Here is a 22,118-nt window from a genome sequence, read left to right on the forward strand (position 1 = left end):
CTGGTTCTGACTCCTGATACAACTCCCCAATACCCATTCATTCCTCATTCTCACTGGGTTTATAGTTATGTGTAACTGTCACTGTGTCTGTCCCTTTCCCTTCCCTGCACTGCTGGTTCTGACTCCTGATACAACTCCCCAATACCCATTCATCCCTCATTCTCACTGGGTTTATAGTTATGTGTAACTGTCACTGTGTCTGTCCCTTTCCCTTCCCTGCACTGCTGGTTCTGACTCCTGATACAACTCCCCAATATCCATTCATTCCTCATTCTCACTGGGTTTATAGTTATGTGTAACTGTCACTGTCCCTGTCCCTTTCCCTTCCCTGCACTGCTGGTTCTGACTCCTGATACAACTGCCCAATATCCATTCATTCCTCATTCTCACTGGGTTTATAGTTATGTGTAACTGTCACTGTCCCTGTCCCTTTCCCTTCCCTGCACTGCTGGTTCTGACTCCTGATACAACTCCCCAATACCCATTCATTCCTCATTCTCACTGGGTTTATAGTTATGTGTAACTGTCACTGTGTCTGTCCCTTCCCTGCACTGCTGGTTCTGACTCCTGATACAACTCCCCAATATCCATTCATCCCTCATTCTCACTGGGTTAATAGTTATGTGTAACTGTCACTGTGTCTGTCCCTTTCCCTTCCCTGCACTGCTGGTTCTGACTCCCGATACAACTCCCCAATATCCATTCATCCCTCATTCTCACTGGGTTAATAGTTAGGTGTGACCTGCGGTGCTTCAGTTGCCAACAACCAGTCCTTGCATCTTCACCCTTTCCATTAATCCATCTAATTATCTTATCGAAGGGCCAGATAAGGCAGATTCTGGTTGCCAAATGAGTAGATGATTGCCCAGTATCCCCACGCCTATAAGTTTGGGTGGGGGCCAACATTGGCATTACATGGCGGTTATTGCCCAGACCCACTGGCTCTGCGACACGTACATAACCCTTCTCAGTCCTTTTGCCTGATGTGATTTCCCAGCATGCCCAGCAGAGATCGGAGTACATGGGAGGATTTAAATAAAGCTTTGGGGGGGGGGGGAATTCACATATAAGATGCTCCCAGGCGCCTCCCTCTGTGCCACTTGTCTCCCCTTCCGAGAAGGAACCACTCACAGGCGTTACCCTTAAGGTAAGGGGCTTCATTGCCTTAATTACCCCCCACCCTGCCTGCCTGGGGCCACAGGAACCCCCCAATACTTACACAGGCTCATTCTATAGGGATGTATGTGGGGGGCTACATTTGCGACCGTCTCTTAACCTTTTTATCTCTGAGACCTGATTTAATTGAGCTTAGCCACCCAAAACTTGGCTTAGAAATTCTTTATTTTATATGACTGTGTTCTACTGTAGGGGGGAAAGGTCCTGGGGACATGGAGACCCCTCCCTAAGTACAGCATAGGGAAAACCCTGATATCAAGTATATTTCCTTTTATTCCTCATTGCGGTGTATTTACACAGAGTTGAACCCACAAGCGCCGGGCAAAAACCCAAAGATATGAGGCTGCCGGTCTGGGCTTATCAGTAAGATAGTAATGATTCCATGTAGTGGTGTAACTATATATACAGCAGAACCTGCAGTCACAGGGGGGCCTGGACCACGGGGTCTGCTGTACCTTAGTCCCCTCACCCCGGCCCATCTACTACCTTAAATATGGTGACACAGTCAGGGCCAGGAGGTGTGGCACGGGGGGAGCAGGAGGTGTGGCACGGGGGAGCAGGAGGTGTGGCATGGGGGGAGCAGGAGGTGTGGCACGGGGGGAGCAGGAAGTGTGGCACATTCAGGACCAGGAGGTGTGGCACGGGGGGAGCAGGAGGTGTGGCATAGTCAGGGCCAGGAGGTGTGGCACGGGGGGAGCAGGAGGTGTGGCACGGGGGGAGCAGGAGGTGTGGCATGGGGGGAGCAGGAGGTGTGGCACAGTCAGGGCCAAGAGGTGTGGCATGGGGGGAGCAGGAGGTGTGGCACAGTCAGGGCCAGGAGGTGCGGCACGGGGGGGGGGGGGGCAGAGGAGGAGGGACTGGTCACACCAGGCCCTCTCAAAAGATTTTTCTGCAGGGGAACCCAGCCCAACCAAGTTACGTCGCTGCCACCCTGGGGAGGACTTTCCGACGCCACACCTTCTGCCATTCAGAGTAATTACGCTCTCTGCACTAGAAGAGCTGAGGTTCCGTTAAAGTCGTCGGACCTTTGGCCCATAAAACTGCCAGGAGTGGCTTTCCCTAAGTCAATATGTTTTTGAAGATTTTCATTCAATCATGGTCTATCTGTGATAAGTCAAGTCTTCTGGACCCGCGGTATTTCTTCTTGAAGACGTTTCGCCAGTCAGCCAACTGGCTTTCCCAATTCCGAATGACTTTGTGCAAAGGTCCTCCTGGAATAAACACCCTGGAATGTTGCTCCCATCAGCATAATCTGTTTATCATTACCAGTATGGGGATCAGGTGTTATTACCCCTTCCAAGGGGAGGTGCAAAAACAGCCCTGTATGTGGCAGCCAATAGATAAGGAAAAAAAAACCCAAAAGAACACAGCAAGTCCAGCTGGTTTATTAATACAGATCAACCATGACCCGGATGAATGAGAGTCTTCACAAACATAGTGGGGAGAATCCAATCCCTAAGGTAGATATCACTGCAGCCACTGAAACCTCAATCCACAACAACATAGTGCCGTATATACTCGAGTATAAGCCGATCCGAATATAAGCCTAGGGGGGGAAACGCAGCAGCTACTGCTAAGTTCAATAATCAAAATAAATACCAATACAATTACACTAATTAATTGTATACTGTATATTATTCACTGTACTGTATGTGTTCAACTTCAAATGAATTCATAATAATTAATAATGGATATACCTGATCCGTGTTGCTAATACCGGTAAATACTGTACTTAGGTACTAATTATAGGTAATTATTGATTGATTGAAGTTAAACACTCATGGGTTTAGCTTCAATCAAAGGACAAGAAAAGTGTAAAGGTAAATATAGGTCCAATGTAAAGGCACACCTTCATCCTCCTTTCCAACTTTCCATCCATTTATGAGTTTAAAATCCTCTGTTTCCAAAAAACTGGAGCAGGGGCCCTCACAACAAAATTTTCCCAGCCTCCTCCAGCTTCCCCCAGCATCCTCCAGCTTCCTTCAGCATCCTCCAGCTCCCTCCCAGCCTCCTCCCCATCATTCCCCAGCTGCCCCCTAACATCCTCCCCAATATCTTCCAGCTCCCCCCAGCGTCCTCCGCAACATCCCCCAGCTCCTCCCTAGCATCCCCCAGCATCCTCCCCAACATCCTATAACTCCTTCCAGCATCCACCCCAACACCCCCCAGCTTCCACCTAGTATCCCCCAGCATCCTCCCCAACATCCTCCAGCTCCCCCCAGCATCCTCCCCAACATCCTCCAGCTCCTCCCAGCATCCTCCCCAACATCCCCCAGCTTCCACCCAGTATCCCCCAGCATCCTCCCCAACATCCTCCAGCTCCCCCCCAACATCCTCCAGCTCCCCTCAGCGTCCTCCCCAACATCCCCCAGCTCCCCCTAGCCTCCCCCAACATCCTCCAGCTCCTCCCAGCATCCTCCCCAACATTCCCCAGCTTCCACCTAGTATCCCCCAGCATCCTCCCCAACATCCTCCAGCTCCCCCCCAGCATCCTCCCCAACATCCTCCAGCTCCCCCCCAGCAATCTCCCCAACACCCCCAGCTTCCCCCCAGCATTCTCCCCAATATTCTCCAGCTCCCCCCAGCATCCTCCAGTTCCCCCCAGCATCCTCCCCAACATCCTCCAGCTCCCCCCCAGCATTCTCCCCAACATCCTCCAGCTCCCCCCAGCATTCTCCCCAACATCCCCCAGCTTCCCCCAGCATTCTCCCCAACATCCTCCAGCTCCCCCCCAGCATTCTCCCCAACATCTTCCAGCTCCCCCCCAGCATTCTCCCCAACATCCTCCAGCTCTCCCCCAGCATTCTCCCCAACATCCTCCAGCTCCCCCCAGCATCCTCCCCAACATCCTCCAGCTCCCCCCAGCATTCTCCCCAACATCCTAGCCCCTTTGGTTGGAAATACAGAGCATCACATCCAGAACTCCCAGGATTTTACAAACAAAATCCAAGGGTTGGTACCGGGCACAGACAAAACCATGGTATTCTATGATGATATCCCTTTTCACATGCATTCCCATCACAGAGGCAGTTGAAACAGTGAGGAAATGGTTGCTAAAAGAGAACACCCTTGGCAACAGAACAAAGCTTAACCCAGAGCACATATGTTCCTTACTGGACCTATGCCTAAGTACCACCTATTTCAAGTACAAGGATAAGTTCTACAGGCAGACGCCAGTATCTCCCATTGTGGCAAACCTGTACATGGAGAAAGTGGAAAGAAAAGCCCTGGAGAGCGACATCTATTGGCTGCTACATGTAGTGCAGTTTGGCACCTCCCCCTGGAAGGGATAGTAACACTTCCTGCTCCAGTCATGCGAATACCATCACCACCTTCATGAGATCCCTGAGCCCGTACTGGTTATGATAAACAGATTATGGTGATGGGAGCAACATTCCAGGGTGTTTATTCCAGGAAGAACTTTGTCTTTAGGAATTGGGAAATTCAGTTACGTGACTGGCAAAACGTCTTCAAGAGAAACACAGCAAGTCCAGTTGGTTTGACTTATTGCTACAGATATTCCCTTGGGAAAGCTGCGGGGCACTGACGCCAAAGCCAATGGAACTTATCATGGTTTATGGCTCAAATATATGGGCACAGAACCCCTCAGTGACTGCTAATATCCTTATCATTTACAGTAGGGGGTACATTATCCCTTATAATACATGAGTGATACTCAGAGTTCCCTGTATAACTCAGCCTGCAGCCTTGTGCCTTTATATGGGGGGCACAGAACCCCTCAGTGACTGCTAATATCCTTATCATTTACAGTAGGGGGTACATTATCCCTTATAATACATGAGTGATACTCAGAGTTCCCTGTATAACTCAGCCTGCAGCCTTGTGCCTTTATATGGGGGGCACAGAACCCCTCAGTGACTGCTAATATCCTTATCATTTACAGTAGGGGGTACAGTATCCCTTATAATACATGAGTGATACTCAGAGTTCCCTGTATAACTCAGCCTGCAGCCTTGTGCCTTTATATGGGGGGCACAGAACCCCTCAGTGACTGCTAATATCCTTATCATTTACAGTAGGGGGTACATTATCCCTTATAATACATGAGTGATACTCAGAGTTCCCTGTATAACGCAGCCTGCAGCCTTGTGCCTTTATATGGGCACAGAACCCCTCAGTGACTGCTAATATCCTTATCATTTACAGTAGGGGGTACATTATCCCTTATAATACATGAGTGATACTCAGAGTTCCCTGTATAACTCAGCCTGCAGCCTTGTGCCTTTATATGGGGGGCACAGAACCCCTCAGTGGACTGCTAATATCCTTATCATTTACAGTAGGGGGTACATTATCCCTTATAATACATGAGTGATACTCAGAGTTCCCTGTATAACTCAGCCTGCAGCCTTGTGCCTTTATATGGGGGGCACAGAACCCCTCAGTGACTGCTAATATCCTTATCATTTACAGTAGGGGGTACATTATCCCTTATAATACATGAGTGATACTCAGAGTTCCCTGTATAACTCAGCCTGCAGCCTTGTGCCTTTATTTGGGCACAGAACCCCTCAGTGACTGCTAATATCCTTATCATTTACAGTAGGGGGTCCAAGTGGCATTGCTTCCTATGGATTGCGTCACAAATGACAAAAATTATACATTTTGAATTTACAAATAGGCAAAATGCTTTGCCCTGTTTATTGGACTAATGGAACGCAGGTGAGTGTTGCCTCTTTAGCAGAATCTTATTCATAAATTCCAATGAAACAGCGGCCTCTGGTGGTGAGATATAAAAATAGTCGCTGGTTGGTTAATGAGGCAGCGTCAGTCATGAGGGCATCCGGGTTTCACTCAGCAAGACAAACAATGATGTGAATAAGTGATCCGTATAAAGTCAATAGCACCCAATGAGAACTATTATTTGTATCATCAGCCTTCAGGGCATTTTCTAAGGATTCTCTTTTGCTTCTCCCCAGATATGAAACCCTAAGGAGCGGCTGAACACACTATGTGCCATGTAAGAAAGAGTCACTTGTTTGGGGGCATTTGTCTAATCACCTGCTTTATACTGTCGTTTAATTTTTATTGGCCGAGGAGGTATCAGCTGACCAGATCAGGAAGCCCACCTATTTGTGGAGTCCGAGTGTCCCACGATACAATCACACCATTAAAGGGCCAGAGAACCTTTATTATTTCTGCATACAAGGATAACAGGGAGGGAAATATCATCCGGATCTTGGGGATTGTCCACCATCAAAAAGTGAAGGAACTCTACTGTTACTTCTGCTGTAATTCCAACACCAACGTGTACCCAACCAGGGCAGGAATTGATATCCATCAGGATCGGTTTGGGTTCCCTTATGGTCTGGCCGATATCATCTGCACAGAACCTCCGGACTGTAGAGCGGAATTTGTGTCGGTTCATTGGTCTCCTTCTGAAGTCGTCCACAATCTCACCAGCTTCAGAATCAGGAACAGGGATCCCGGCCAATTTACTGCCAACTTCACTGTCTGTTTCTCCACCATGTTTGGGAATTACAGCAACGTCCTGCAGTTCATCCAGACCATTGAAATGTATAAGATACTGGGCGCCCAAAAAGTCACGGTCTACCTGAACAACTGTAGCCGACAGATGGAGGAGGTCCTTCAGTACTACACCGAGGAAGGGACGGTGGAGGTGATCCCCTGGCACATTCAGCGATATCTGAAACCATCTAAAAGATGGCGCTATCCCAGCGATGGCACAGAAATTGGTTATTACGGGCAGATATCGGCGCTAAATGACTGTATTTACAGAAACATGTACTCTAGCAAGTTTGTTGTACTCAACGACCAGGATGAAATAATTCTGCCTTTCAAGCACCGGACTTGGGACACCATGATGGAAAGTCTTCAACGGGAAAACCCCAAAGTAGGAATCTTCCTCTTTGAGAACCATATTTTCCCCCAAACTGTGGTTTCCAATGGGACTTTTACCGACACATCTTCATGGAACAGGGTCCCGGGGTCCAACCTACTGCAGTATATACACCGGGAACCGGACAGACCCAATTACTTCAATGCCCGGAAAATGATATTGGATCCGAGGGCAGTGATCCAAACATCTGTTCACTCTACCCTGAAACAGTACAAAAACTCTAAGTATGTCCCTCTAGAAACTGCCCTGGTTTATCACTGTAGAGGCCCCCTGCAGCGCAATTTGAACAGATCCTCTTTAATTAAGGATGACAATATATGGCGCTATAACGAGTCACTAATTAGGAATGTTAACGGGATGCTAAACCATTTTTTAACATAGTTACATTCGGAACCATTTGTGACAATGACCAAAGTGGGCACCGTGTTTAGCATCCCTTTCCATACAGAATTCGTTCTAATCTGAACCAGGACTTGGGTTCCACTGATGAGACTGTTAACGAGATGCTTCAAAGGTCTACAGGGAAGCCGTAATTAAACGCCCAATGGCGGTGACTCTTACTGAGGATGTGACTGATGTGGGTTTAGCATTTGAGATGTTCATGATAATAAAGATGGTGGGGACAAGGATTGTCCTGATGTTCAGTTCAGTTATGATAGTCCTCAAGTTGTCCATATAAAAAGGATAATTAATCAAAGGATTAAGGATAATTCATTAAAAATGAATTAATAAATAAATCTGCTCTAGATAATACCCTGGAGGTGGCTGTAAATTTGTATCAAGGGAATGTAGAACGTTGGGTAACGTTCTTGGTCCTAGTGCGACCCCCTCTGTAGAAATGCCTACAGCGGCCAGTTGGCTGCCATGCAAAAGAAATGTGGCTCCGCTAGGTGCCTAACCAAGTGGTTACCGGTGAGCCCCATGTGGTTATCGGTGAGCCCCATGTGGTTACCGGTGAGCCCCATGTGGTTACCGGTGAGCCCCATGTGGTTATTGGTGAGCCCCATGTGGTTACTGGTGAGCCCCATGTGGCTATTGGTGAGCCCCATGTGGTTATTGGTGAGCCCCATGTGGTTATTGGTGAGCCCCATGTGGTTATTGGTGAGCCCCAAGTGGTTATCGGTTAGCCCCGTGTGGCTATTGGTGAGCCCCAAGTGGTTACTGGTGAGCCCCGTGTGGTTATTGGTGAGCTGCAAGTGGTTATTGGTGAGCCCCATGTGGTTATTGGTGAGCCCCATGTGGTTATTGGTGAGCCCCAAGTGGTTATCGGTTAGCCCCATGTGGCTATTGGTGAGCCCCAAGTGGTTACTGGTGAGCCCCGTGTGGTTATTGGTGAGCTGCAAGTGGTTACTGGTGAGCCCCATGTGGTTATTGGTGAGCCCCATGTGGTTATTGGTGAGCTCCATGTGGTTATTGGTGAGCCCCAAGTGGTTAATGGTGAGCCCCATGTGGTTATTGGTGAGTCCCATGTGGTTACTGGTGAGCCCCAAGTGGTTACTGGTGAGCCCCAAGTGGTTACCGGTGAGCCCCAAGTGGTTACCGGTGAGCCCAATGTGGTTACTAGTGAGCTATTCCACCCTTTTGCGGCTAAATAACCCCTTTTTTGTGCCACCTACCCAGCTAAAACCCATCACATTTCCGCAACTGGGCAAAGGCACGTCAGAGAGGTCACCATTTGGTTTCACGGCAAGGTTACCACCAATCCTGTTATCAATTTAGGATGGAAAGTAAATCAAAATGGAGCCAAATTGGGCACAAAGTACAGTAGGAACTACTGGAGGCTTGCCCATTAAACCATACGGCAGAGGCACCGGATGGAACGTTGGTTAATAATTAATGAAATACGTCTCTCTTTACCACCTGATATCCGCTAGAGATAACCTGAGCCTTCCCGCCCCAGATGCAGGGCACCAGATGGCTCCTATTGGCATAAGGCTTGGCCACGCCCCCCGATAGCACAATACTGGTCAGAGATCGGAACGTACATAGCCAAGACTCTCGAGTTCCCAAGACTGAGTGCTGGATAGCCCCCCCCACCAATTTTTTTTCCTTCTCTACCCCCCCCCCCCCTTCCCTTTTCGGAAATCAATAAAAATGAAAAAAAAAAAACTTCTTTATATGACATAGGAACACATGGAGACCCCACTGCCCTAGGGAGTAAGGACAAACCGGGTGCATCGACTAGAAGAAGACTATGGGGGTTATGTAAAGCACTATTACTAAGTTGGAGTAATACCCCCCCCTCAACCCCAGCAGCCGATCAGCAGAACCAATGGGAAGGGAGCAAGATAGCAGCTCCCAGTAGGTATCAGAATAGCACTCAATAGTAAGAAATCCAAGTCCGGCTTGGGACTCCTCCAGTTACATGGGAGTAGGAGAAACAATAGGTTAGCTGAAAGCAGTTCTAATGTGTAGCGCCGGCTGAAAGCTCAGACTCAGGCACACTTTACTGCTGCGCTGCAAGTTGGAGTGATATCCCCCCCCCTCACCCCCAGCAGCCGATCAGCAGAACAATGGGAAGGGTGCAAGATAGCAGCTCCCAGTAGGTATCAGAATAGCACTCAATAAAAAGTACCCCATAAAAATCATGGCAGTATCCCTTTAAGAACTGCACTCCCTGGTCAAAGAAATAGCTTGACCAACGCTATGGAACTTTATTGCCGCCCCTAACGCAGTGTTAAAGTCGAACATCTTCTTGTCGATCAACATTCTTTCCCTTTTTACGAAAGGGAACAAATCCAACACGTAGCGTTTTTACTAGCGTCAAATGAAGGGTTTATGTTGACTTTTACAACTGCCACTTCGTCTTTCTGAACTGGCAGAAACACATTTTTAGTGATAATGTAGCATTTACCTTTTTAAAGGGAAACTACACCCCCGGCATGAATAATTAACCAACATAGTTTATATTATGTTTAGTAGCCTATTAAAGAATCTCGCCAAACTGCATACCTCCCAACATTTGAAAAATGAAAACAGGGACAAAGAGACTTGGCGCGCACAGCGCGGTAATTTTTTGACCACGCCCACTTTGTGGCCACGCCTCAATTGCCACACCCCATTTTTAAAATTCTGTGCCCCCGATGGCCCATTAGACAGCACCCCCATAGACAGTGACCCCCATACACAGTGCCTCATTTGCCCCCATAGACAGTACCCCCCATAGACAGTACCCCCATAGACAGTGCCCCCAATTGACCCCATAGACCATGCCCTCAATTGCCCCACAGACAGTAGCCCCCATACACAGTGCCCCCATAGAAAGTTCCCTCCATACACAATGCCCCCATAGAAAGTGCCCCCATACACAGTACCCCCCATACACAGTGCCCCCATACACAGTGCCCCCCATACACAGTGCCCCCATACACAGTGCCCCCATACACAGTGCCCCCATACACAGTGCCCCCATACACAGTGCCCCCCATACACAGTAGCCCTCCTTACACAGTGCCCCTCCATACAGTGACCCCCATACACAGTACCCCCCATACACAGTGCCCCCCATACACAGTAGCCCTCCTTACACAGTGCCCCCCATACAGTGCCCCCATACACAGTACCCCCCATACACAGAGCCCCCATACACAGAGCCCCCATACACAGTGCCCCCCATACACAGTAGCCCCCCAATTGCCCCCATAGAGAGTACCTCCAATAGAAAATTCCCCCCATACATAGTGCCCCCCATAGACTTCTTGTGGCTCCTGCTCCTTATTCGGCTCCTCGTACGGCGGTGACAGGACCTTTTATAAGGTTGCGCCCCGTGCGTATGTGTGACGTCACACGTACGCACGGGCGCAACCTTATAAAAGGACCTGTCGCCGCCATACGAGGAGCCGAATAAGAAGCAGGAGCCACAAGAAGAGACGGAGTCGGAACGGCTCGGCTGCAGCCAGCGCATCCCGCTGGCCTGGATAGGTTAATGAATGTTCTGCATTTCCGTAATGCGGGACATTCATTGAACGCTGCGGTTTCTCGCTCATCCAAGGGCGCTGCGGTTTCTCACTCATCCAAGGGCGCTGTGGTTTCTCAACTCCCCTCATGGCAGCAGTGCCCCTGGATGAGTGAATTACCAGGGGAGAGTTACCATGGGTGGCAAAAACCCACTCCAGGTAAAGTAAAGAGCCAAAATTTTGATTTTTAAATCGGAATTTCGACTCTTCTAGTGCAAAGAGAGCTATTGCACTAGCAATATGGCCCCCTGTCGCCATCACGGCATCAACTTGGCCACCCTAGGTGGCTAGGACCCCTGAGGTGGCGCTGCTCTCATCACTACCAATAATGTAAATTTCATCTCTTTACATTGTGGCTTTGTCAGGCTAATATACTGCACCTTACCCTCCCCAAGTGATAAGGTAAGTAATGGGTGCTGGTAGTTGGTAATTTCAACACATTGCCAGGAACATTTTTGTAAAGTGACTGTAAAACAAACCCAGAAATCCATCAGCTTCACATTGATTTCCTTATTTTTTCTCTGAACTTCAGGTATGTACTTTTTCCATTGTCTCTTTGCAGGTCAAGTGGTTCAGATTGCACAGTCATGTGAATTCCTCATAGCGGAACAAAATACAAAATAGATTGTAAAACTGTCATTGGGTGTCGAATTCAGAGCCAATAAAAACCTGATGTAGAATATGGAGTGGGAGTGAACGGAGGGCAGATATTACCGGGTATCTGGATCGAGCTGGTGCTTTTATTTGAGGTTCTCGTACCGACTGCCTTCAGGGATTCCAGCCCAAGGGCACCCATGGACTGAATGAGGGGTGAGATTTTTCTTTCTGGGTGGGATGTTGGGTTACTCCTCTCAATACATATTGCTTTGTCTTGAATTTTTTCATTATTAGGTCATTTTACAATTAAAAACCCTATAGCAACCTGTGGGTTGGGACCCCTTTGGGGGGTCAAATGACCCTTTCACAGGGGTCGCCTAAGACCATCGGAAAACACATATTTCCGACGGTCTTAGGAATGATTTTATGGTTGGGGGTCACCACAACATGAGGAACTGTATCAAAGGGTTGTGGGATTAGAAAGGTTGAGAACCACTGGCCTATAGGAAGGCAGCACACACCTTGGTGGGTGTGAACATGATGGCACCCAAGGGTCTTTGGAGATGTTTTTGGCATTCAGACTCTTAAAAACATCAAAGACTGTGTCTAAAATTGTTAATAGGGAGTCTATAGGCTAGTAGGGATGCACCAAATCCACCATTTGGGTTTCTACCATATACCAAACTGATTATGATCCTTCAATCATTATGATCCTTCAATCATCCTTCAAATTTGGGCAAATAAAAAAATGAATTGAGTTGTCTAGTGCTTTAAAATTACATGGCATTAAGGTTGATCGTGATCTAACAGTGGATCTCGAACCGGTAAGTACTATGTATTTTCTGCTACTGAAATGTTTAGAAAGAATGTGTGTGGGTAATGGGTTTTTCCTGTTTAAATACAACACTAGGCAGCAAAATTTCTGAAAATCCATTGTATTGTTATTGCCGTGATATGAGGAAATGGTGGCAAATAATGGCAACACTCAAATAGCTTCACATTAGTGTCGTCCAATCTCACCATTATTGAGATTTATCAATTCCAATGAAGCAGTTCAGTAGCTGAAACCAACTGAGCTTCAACACAACGCTAGGGGGTCAAATGACTAAAAAGAGCTTTTTGCCACGAGTTGAGGAACAAAAAACAAATATTTATGGGTTCGATGACCTGAATTTCATGCTTTTCTAAAAGTCAATGGAAGTCAACGAGTCATTTTTTCCATCGGTCCATTTCTGTTCTCTTTCCTGGTGGTTCTGACTCCTGAAACAATGTGGCAGAGGTCATGTCTCCTCCCTAAAATAACCTACTCTGCTCTTTAGTCAACAATCCAGGTAAGAAAACTGTATCTGGTATGTTTACCAGGTTTAGAAAGAACCATTCGGGAAAATGTCATGTATTTCTAGCACTTTCTGGTCTAGGTTAGATTGTTCCGATGTTCTGACTTGGGTGTGTGGGTGGAACGGGGATTATGGGTTATTTAGGAGGACTTGTGTGACTGTAAATGATATGACAATTGTATTCTTTTTAAACAACAGTCACGCTGTTGAACAGTGGCAAGTTCCATTTGCCCGGGCACATGGGAGCATCACAATGTTCTTTAAAGGTGCAGTAAACACTTAAACTGCAATTAAACAAGCCAGACTGATACAAGGTACAAGAGCAATAACCCAAATTAAGACCACGCTCAGCCTCCAATCCAGTTTCTAAAGATTCTGTTTTGCTTCTTACTTTTCTCCCCAGATACACAAAACCTCAAGGAGTGGTCTGAACACACTATGTGCCATGTAAGAAAGAGTCACTTGTTTGGAGCCATTTGTCTAATCACCTGCTTTATACTGTCATTAAACTTTTATTGCCCGAGGATGGGATTGGATGGGATGTCGATGGCATCAAGCAGTCCACCTGTTTGTGGAGGCCGAGTGCCCCATGATACGATCACACCATTAAAGGGCCAGAGAACCTTTATTATTTCTGCATACAAGGATAACAGAAGGAAGAACATCATACGGATCTTGGGGATCGTCCACCATAAAGAAGTGAAGGAACTCTACTGTTACTTCTGCTGTAATTCCAACACCAACGCGAGCACAACCAGAGCGGAAATTGATATCCATAAGGATCGGTTTGGGTTCCCTTATGGTCTGGCCAATATCATCTGCACAGAACCTCCGGACTGTAGAGCGGAATTTATTTCAGTTCATTGGTCTCCTTCTGAAGTCGTCCACAATCTCACCAGCTTCAGAATCAGAAATAGGGAGCCCGGACAGTTTACTGCCAACTTCACCGTCTGCATCTCCACCATGTATGGGAATTACAGCAACGTCCTGCAGTTCATCCAGACCATTGAAATGTATAAGATACTGGGCGCCCAAAAAGTCATGGTCTACCTGAACAACTGTAGCCGACAGATGGAGGAGGTCCTTCAGTACTACACCGAGGAAGGGACAGTGGAGGTGATCCCCTGGCACATTCAGCGATATCTGAAGGTAACTAAAAATTGGCAGTATCGCAATGATGACACAGAAATTGGTTATTATGGGCAGATATCGGCACTTAATGACTGTTTGTACAGAAACATGTACTCTAGCAAGTTTGTTGTACTCAACGACCAGGATGAAATAATTCTGCCTTTCAAGCACCGGACTTGGGACACCATGATGGAAAGTCTTCAACGGGAAAACCCCAACGTGGGAATCTTCCTCTTTGAGAACCATATTTTCCCCAATACTTTGGTTTCCGATGGGAATTTTACCAACACATCCTCATGGAACAGGGTCCCGGGGTCCAACCTACTGCAGTATATACACCGGGAACCGGCCCATCCTATATTCATAAAGGCCAGGAAAATGATAGTGGATCCAAGGGCAGTGATCCAAACATCTGTTCACTATACCCCGAAACAGTACAAAAACTCTAAGAATATCCCTCTAGGAACTGCCCTGGTTCATCACTGCAAAGGCCCCAAGCAGCCCCAGCTGCCCAGAGCAGCCTTAATTGAGGATAAAACGATATGGAGGTATAATGGTTCCTTAATTTCAAATGTTAACCGGATGCTTAAAAGGTTTACTCGGAAGACATGATTAAATGCCCAATGGTGGTGACTCTTGTTGAGTGGTGTGGTGTTCAGTTGAGTTATCTGTGGGGGGGTTTGGTTATGGTTCATAATGTTCCTAGCCAGCCAAAACCCAACACTAAGAGCCCATGAAAACATATTTCTTCATCTCGACAAAGGCAAGAGACTGTATATGGAGACTGCAGAAGATATAAATGTATAAGTCATCATTTGGTCTCACAGTAAGATTTCCATTGATCCTGTATGATGAAAAGTACAGTATCCAGTACAATAACTGCAAGCCTACTGATCTGGAAATCTCTGTTATTTTTTTGAGAAACAAAAACATTTATATGTATTTCTGGGAGTTCAGATAGTGTTGGCTTTTATACTTGCATGCAGCAGTTAGATTTGGTGGAGAATGCAGATTTGCTCCCTTATATAGACCAGCTTGAAGGTCAGCAAGGGTGATAATGTATCTGTTCCCCCTAGATGTTCTTGGAACTGAGGCCGAATGACAACAATAATGACAATGCGACAATATTCTCCTACATCTTTATCCTTGTTATGAGCTAAGGGAGCCCTGATGGACCCTAGACTCTAGTAATGGGTAATATGGTGCAGCCCCTTTTGTAGTGCTAAGGAAATAAACACCCACACTAGGGTTTATAACACACGGGCTACTTTACTAAACAAAATGGCTACAGACAAACACTCCTAAACTATACACACAATGCTACAGTGAATAAAACCTTTATAACACTTGATAGGTTGTGAAGTCCAATTTACATCTTCAACCAAAGGCCATCATCCATTAACATCAAAGAGTAAACAGTTGGGTAGAAGATACAGGCAAAATGCCAAGTTATGCTCCAAATGGCCTTCAGGCTGAGTACCCAGCCTCTTCTCCGTGCCCTTAGGACGAGCAGACTGACAGTATGATGAATTAGCTATTTCAACCCGACACAATTTACGGGGTGTGGAAAATAACATAATTAGGTGTGTCAGTAAAGTATTGGGCTGAGCGGCTAAATACCGGGCGGGCTGCCAAGGAATGGTGAGTGGCACAGCCTCGCTGGGATTAAATATTGGGTAAAAGGAAACGTTCCATAAAGAGACTTCCTTGATGATCAGGTGACTTGGAAAGAACCATGAGAAAGCCATGACTGGGGGCCACTGTATACTCGGCACATTGAATCTTTACACTGTGGCTACATGGGCCCAGGGGCAGAGTTTGCTTCAGGACCTTCTCTTGCAGTCGCGCCTGGGGCAACAACGAGTCCCCATATGGCATTCATGGGGCATATTGGGCATATATGAGGCAGGAATGTGGCTAAACTGCACGTATACACGGTGCCAGCGGATGATATTTTGGGGCTTTCCGTTTCCAGGGAGCACCGATACACAAACATATTTGCCATTGGGTTGGCCGAAGCCACGGGGGTTGGGATCGAGGGAGGGGAGTACAGCCGTGCCGGGGCCCCGTATAATGTTCTTTTGGAAAGGGGCCCTGTTGCATTGTGAAAGTTACGCAAATTGTGTAAGCTATGCATGAAGTTACGCCAAAAGTTACGCACCTTCCCCATAAACTGCCTAGAAACTTAAGTAACTTATGCATCAAGCAAAAGGCAATATCAGCGGCTCCTACATGAACGACTGGGTATTGGGCCCCCAGCAACATCATTGGGCCCCTAAACTTACGCAGTTTGTGTAACTTATGCAAAAACTTACGTAACTTACTTATGAACCCCACTGACCCCCCAATTAAAATACTGACTTATTAGCACATTAATTAATGTTAATATCTTTATGAACTACTACTGACTGGTTATTGGGCCCCACAGCAACATCATTGGGCCCCTAAACTTACGCAGTTTGTGTAACTTATGCAAAAACGTACTTAAGTTCCATATCGAGCAATGACAGCGCAGAGCAGGGGCAGGTGGGTGGGAAGGGGTTAAACTTAGGGCAAACCCCATTGACCCCCAATAAACTGACTGACTTATTAGCACATTAACCAATGGAACTCTTTATATGAACGGCTTATTATAGAGTAACATCAGCTGTTTATATTGCGCACACAAGGGGCGGGGCTAAATGTTGGTACTGCCCACTTGTTTTCATGAGGGGCCCCATATAAATAGCTTGGGCGGGGCCCCAGCGTTTCTGATGGCCGCCCTGGGTGTTGGTGCACAACATCAGGACTAGGCAATGCTATTGTGTATTTTACATGTGTGGGGGGCCAATTAACCCCTACCAGCACCAAATACTTCATATATATCTGTATATCTATATCTCTGGGCCCCTTGCTCAGCACCTACACACAGATAATGGGCTATAAGCCCAACTGGGTTACAGAGGGCTGCTGGCATTACAGCTATGAGGCAGGCTGAATAGTGATGAGCGAATCTGTCAGGTGACAAAATAATAGCCACGGGCAACAAAAGAATAGCCGCGCGACAAAAGAATAGCCGAGGGCGACAAAAGAATAGCCATGGGCGACAAAAGAATATCCGTGCGACAAAAGAATAGTCGCGGGTGACAAAAGAATAGCCACGGGCGACAAAAGAATATCCGTGCGACAAAAGAATAGTCGCGGGTGACTAAAGAATAGCCGCGGGTGACAAAAGAATAGCTGCGGGCGACAAAAGAATAGCCGCGGGCGGAAAAATTTTTTGCCGCACAACATTTTCGCCGCTTCGCTGAAAAATTTGCGAATCTTTCAAAAGATCCGCGAAACGGCGAAAATGTTGTGCGCAAAAAATGTTTTTCGCCCCCGGCTATTCTTTTGTCGCCCGCGGCTATTCTTTAGTCACCCGCGACTATTCTTTTGTCGCACGGCTATTCTTTTGTCGCCCGTGGCTATTCTTTTGTCGCCCATGGCTATTCTTTTGTCGCCCTCGGCTATTCTTTTGTCGCGCGGCTATTCTTTTGTTGCCCTTGGCTATTATTTTGTCACCTGAGGCTATTATTTTGACAATTTGCGACAATTTTTGGATGCGCAGCAAATTTTTCCGCAGCAAATTTTTCCATCCGTTTCGCGAAACAATCCGCCAATGACGAAACGCAGAAATTCTCCGCGAATCCATGCCTGGCGAAACATTTCGCCCATCACTAAGGCTGAACTCTGGGCAAGGAGGCGGGACATGACATCATGGAGGCATGGCCTGACATCATGGGGACGGACCATGCCAGCGTGGAGGCGGGGCCTTGATGCAGTGATCGGTGTTTGGCCAATTGCCGTGTCAATCTTGGACAAAAACTGGGCTGTCCGGGTCAGAACTGGACAGGTGGGGGTGCTTAAACTAGGGGGCTGATTCCAAAGGAGTGAATCTGGGGGAACTCAGCTTGAAAGCCAATCAGAGTCTCTGTAACAGTGTTATGCCCAAAGTGGGCCTGGCAATAAGTTGGGTGGCTTGTATGCCTGGAGATCTGTGCCCCCCTGTACTATCAGGGAATATGGAAAGGGCACAGAAATGGGCATTATTTGGGTCGCCCTTTTTATATCCCCTGATAGAGGGATGGAACACAACAACAAAAACTGTCAGCTGCAAGGGGAAGTAAAGGGGAAGGGGGGGGGGTAGAAGTCTGTTACAAGGTAGGGCTGGGAGGAAATGCAGAAATACAGAGAAATAACAAGAGCATTTCCGCCCAACACATCTGCAGCCGTCGTGAAGCCTTAAATGTACTTTTATAGGGTGGGAAGATAAGAGCACAATTTGGGGCATTGCGTGGCGGGCGGCACGTTGCACCCTGAGGGAGGGGACACTTAGTGGTTTGTCGGCAGGAAACCAACCTCACGTGTCCCTGCTGCAACTCCTCAGGGGTGACAATAAGTATCAGGTGCAGAGAACTATTGGCACCCACCCTGTTTCCTGCAATGGCCGCCAAGTTTCTGCGCTCCCAAGGCAGAGAACGTCTTCCATTCTACGTGAATACAGTGCTGCTGGTATTCATAAGGGATGGGCAGGCACATAGGTGCCCCCCTACCTGTCCACATTAGGGAGCACAGGTTGTGCCGTAGCGTTGATGGTACGGACAGGACTGCCCGGCACAGTTATATGCACCTTGTGCCAGATCTTTATTATCCAGACCCGGGCACCGGTGATGTTCAGGCCGACTGTGGCACCCCACTTGTGGGTCGTGAGTGGGTTCAACCTTACACTGCTGGCTTCCCAATTTGTGGGGATCGGGTAGGTGGGACGAGCAGGAGAGTTAAAGCCGGGTGCGGGTTGAGTTTTTCTAGCACATTATTACTGGGCACAAGTGCACTTTAGGTTAGCACCTTTACCATTCTTGGACTTGGCTCTTGGCTCTAGGGTCCCTGTAAATGCCCTCCCCCCCTCTGGGGCAAAACAGTATCAAAGTGTGCGGATGCAGTGGGAGCCAGGGGACAGATCAAGAGGACGCAGCTGAAGGATGGAGGAAGCAGAAGGTTGCTGGAGGATGGAGCTGGGGGGAGCAGCAGGAAGCTGTAGGTCATTGAGGGGGGGAGATAGAGGTTGCTGGGGGGAGCTGGAGGGAGGATGCTGGGGAGCACGCTGGGGGGAGCTGGAGGATGCTGGGAATGAGCTGGAGGATGCTGGGGGAAGCTGGAGGATGCTGGGGGGGGGGAGCTACAGAATGCTGGGGGAGCTGTAGGATGTTGGGGAGGATGCTGGGGGGGAGCTGGGGGATGCTGGGGGAAGCTGGAAGATGCTGAGGGGAGCTGGAAGATGTTGGGCAGGATGCTGGGGGGGAGCTGGAGGATGGTGAGAGGGGAGCTGGAGGATGCTGGGGGAAGCTGGAAGATGCTGAGGGGAGCTGGAAGATGTTAGGGAGGATGCTGGGTGGGAGCTGGAGGATGGTGGGAGGGGAGCTGGAGGATGCTGGGGGTGGAGCTTGAGGATGCTGGGGGGGAGCTGGAGGGCGTAGGAGGGAGCGGGAGGAAGCAGTGGGGGAGCAAGATGCAGCTGGGAGTGGGCCATAGTATGAGGACACTGGGTCCAGCAATGTTTTAGGGGGTCCTGGCTACCAATGTCTGTGTGCCCTTTGTACTGATGGGAGGGGTCATTGGGGGGCGGGGCGTGGGAGGAGGGGGGGACCCCAGAAAATTTTGTTGTGAGGGGCACTGTGATTTCTGATGGCGGCCCTGACAATAGGAGTCACCAGTGGAAAGCCTTTTGGGTCCAAAGTTGCCTGCAGGAGGAAACTTTGCGCAACTTCGTATTCCCGAAGCATTATGAAGGGCTTTCCACCGGCGACTCCTATTGTTGCCCGTTACAGCAGAGATCTATCACAGGTGACTAAACCATTCTGTGGGCTCTTGTAGCCATGACAAGTAGCTGCTACTAAGTAGCTCTGTGTGTCTCCACCCATAGATAGGAAGGTTACTGCTGGCACTTACCAACTGCAGAGCTGTCGCCTGATCTGAGATGGCTATGGGAAGCGACTTGACCCATTCCAGGTGGGTAGGTTGTACATCGGGGTGCAGGCACCCACAATAAATACACACAAAAGCTACACCCCCCTATAACAAACACATACTGTACATGTGGATTTAAGAGGACAGAAAGCCACAATAAAATAGCTGCACAGACTTTATGTCTGACTCCTGGAACTTCACTTCCAAGTTTACTACTGGGTTTTAGTTTGTTGACAAAAACAAGCTTTTTTATTGTGTTTTTTTAGTGGTTTTGCAAATACCACATAAAACAGGACAAATCCGGAAGGTGGGTAAAGGAGAGCAAAGGGTATAGGAGGGCGGGAGGTGTTGAGGGAAACTCTACAATGCGAAGCCTTAGGCAATAAATGGATATCATCGAGGCTGAGCCCAAGTGGAGTTGAGTCCGGCAGCCATTGGGCTCGTTCTGCTGTTTGGTTGTTCCTATTAGGAGGCGGTTTCCAAAGCCTTGGCTATGAAGGACCTGGCAACGAAGGCAGTATGGTGGCAAGCAATAAGCAGGTAAGTCTTCTTCAAGGAAGAATCCATGGTGAAGGGTGATCCATGGTGAAGTCATGACTTCTGGAGCTTCAAGTTCCTCTGCTTCCCACAGTGGGTGGGGCACAGATTCTCTGGAAAGCAGTCCTGGACTCCCAACAGCCATCACTTTATAAAAGACATGGGGAAAGGGGCGGGGCTGCATTACACTGTGAGCCTAAGGGGGGTTGGGAGTATCATGGTATCTTCTCCTGATACCCCATCAAGTATTATTTTTTACACAGATCTTCCACAGATTGAAAGGAAACCATGATAGTCATTTCCCAACCCCCCTTAGGCTCACAGTGTGATCCATGGTGAAGTTGTGACTTCTGGGACTTCCCACAGTGGGTGGGGCACAGATACTCTGGAAAGCAGTCGTGGACTCGCAATTAATATTATTATTTATTTATTATTTATTATTAATATTATTATTTATTTATTATTTTTTTATAAAAGACCAAGGCAAAGGGGAGGGGCTCATTACACTATGAGCCTAAGGGGGGTTGGGAAACAATTCATATGAGTATCATGGTATCTTCTTATTCTTCTTCTTATTTTTTACACAGACCTTCCACAGATTGAAAAGAAAACCATGATAGTCTGCCTGTGCTCGCAGAGACCAATTCCCAACCCCCCTTAGGCTCACAGTGTGATCCATGGTGAAGTCGTGACTTCTGGGACTTCCCACAGTGGATGGGGCACAGATACTCTGGAAAGCAGTCCTGGACTCGCAATTATTATTATTTTCTTTGTTCCCAGCAGCCTTCCCTTTATAAAAGAACAAGGCAAAGGGGCGGGGCTGCATTACACTGTGAGCCTAAGGGGGTTTGGGAAATGGTTCATATGAGTATCATGGTATCTTCTTTTGATACCCCATCAAGTATTATTTTTTACACAGACCTTCCGCAGATTGAAAAGAAAACCATGATAGTCTGCCTGTGCTCGCAAAGACCATTTCCCAACCCCCCCTTAGGCTCACAGTGTGATCCATGGTGAAGTCGTGACTTCCCACAGTGGATGGGGGCACAGATACTCTGGAAAGGAGTCGCGGAGTCGCAATTATTATTATTTTCTTTGTTCCCAGCAGCCTTCCCTTTATAAAAGAACAAGGCAAAGGGTGGGCTGCATTACACTGTGAGCCTAAGGGGGGTTGGGAAACAGTTCATATAAGTAGCATGGTATCTACTCCTGATACCCCATCAAGTATTATTTTTTACACAGACCATCCACAGATTGAAAAGAAAACCATCATAGTCTGCCTGTGCTCGCAGAGACCATTTCCCAACCCCCCCTTAGGCTCACAGTGTGATCCATGGTGAAGTCGTGACTTCCCACAGTGGATGGGGGCACTGATACTCTGGAAAGCAGTCGCGGAGTCGCAATTATTATTATTTTCTTTGTTCCCAGCAGCCTTCCCTTTATAAAAGAATAAGGCAAAGGGTGGGCTGCAGTACACTGTGAGCCTAAGGGAAACAGTTCCTATGAGTATCATGG

General features: G+C 47.8%; 2 protein-coding genes across 3 annotated transcripts; both read left to right on the forward strand.

Moving 5' to 3' along the window:
* Window positions 1–1,109: 1,109 nt before the first annotated feature.
* Window positions 1,110–7,472, forward strand: LOC100495094 (beta-1,4-galactosyltransferase galt-1). Its single transcript, XM_031891414.1, has 2 exons — window positions 1,110–1,147; window positions 6,117–7,472. The coding sequence occupies exon 2, from the start codon at window positions 6,149–6,151 to the stop codon at window positions 7,436–7,438; it is 1,290 nt and encodes a 429-aa protein (XP_031747274.1). The 5' UTR covers window positions 1,110–1,147; window positions 6,117–6,148; the 3' UTR covers window positions 7,439–7,472.
* A 3,946-nt stretch (window positions 7,473–11,418) lies between these two features.
* On the forward strand, window positions 11,419–16,076 carry LOC100495879 (beta-1,4-galactosyltransferase galt-1). 2 transcript variants are annotated; one of them, XM_031892360.1, is made up of 2 exons: window positions 11,419–11,823; window positions 13,351–16,076. In XM_031892360.1, the coding sequence occupies exons 1-2, from the start codon at window positions 11,817–11,819 to the stop codon at window positions 14,688–14,690; spliced, it is 1,347 nt and encodes a 448-aa protein (XP_031748220.1). In that variant the 5' UTR covers window positions 11,419–11,816; the 3' UTR covers window positions 14,691–16,076. The 2 variants fall into 2 exon arrangements, with proteins under 2 accessions (XP_031748220.1, XP_002942015.3); XM_002941969.3 differs by lacking the exon at window positions 11,419–11,823 and adding an exon at window positions 13,154–13,261.
* Window positions 16,077–22,118: the final 6,042 nt, after the last annotated feature.

The sequence above is a fragment of the Xenopus tropicalis genome, chromosome 8 (genome assembly GCF_000004195.4).
Source record: "Xenopus tropicalis strain Nigerian chromosome 8, UCB_Xtro_10.0, whole genome shotgun sequence".
NCBI classification, from domain to species: Eukaryota; Metazoa; Chordata; class Amphibia; order Anura; family Pipidae; genus Xenopus; species Xenopus tropicalis.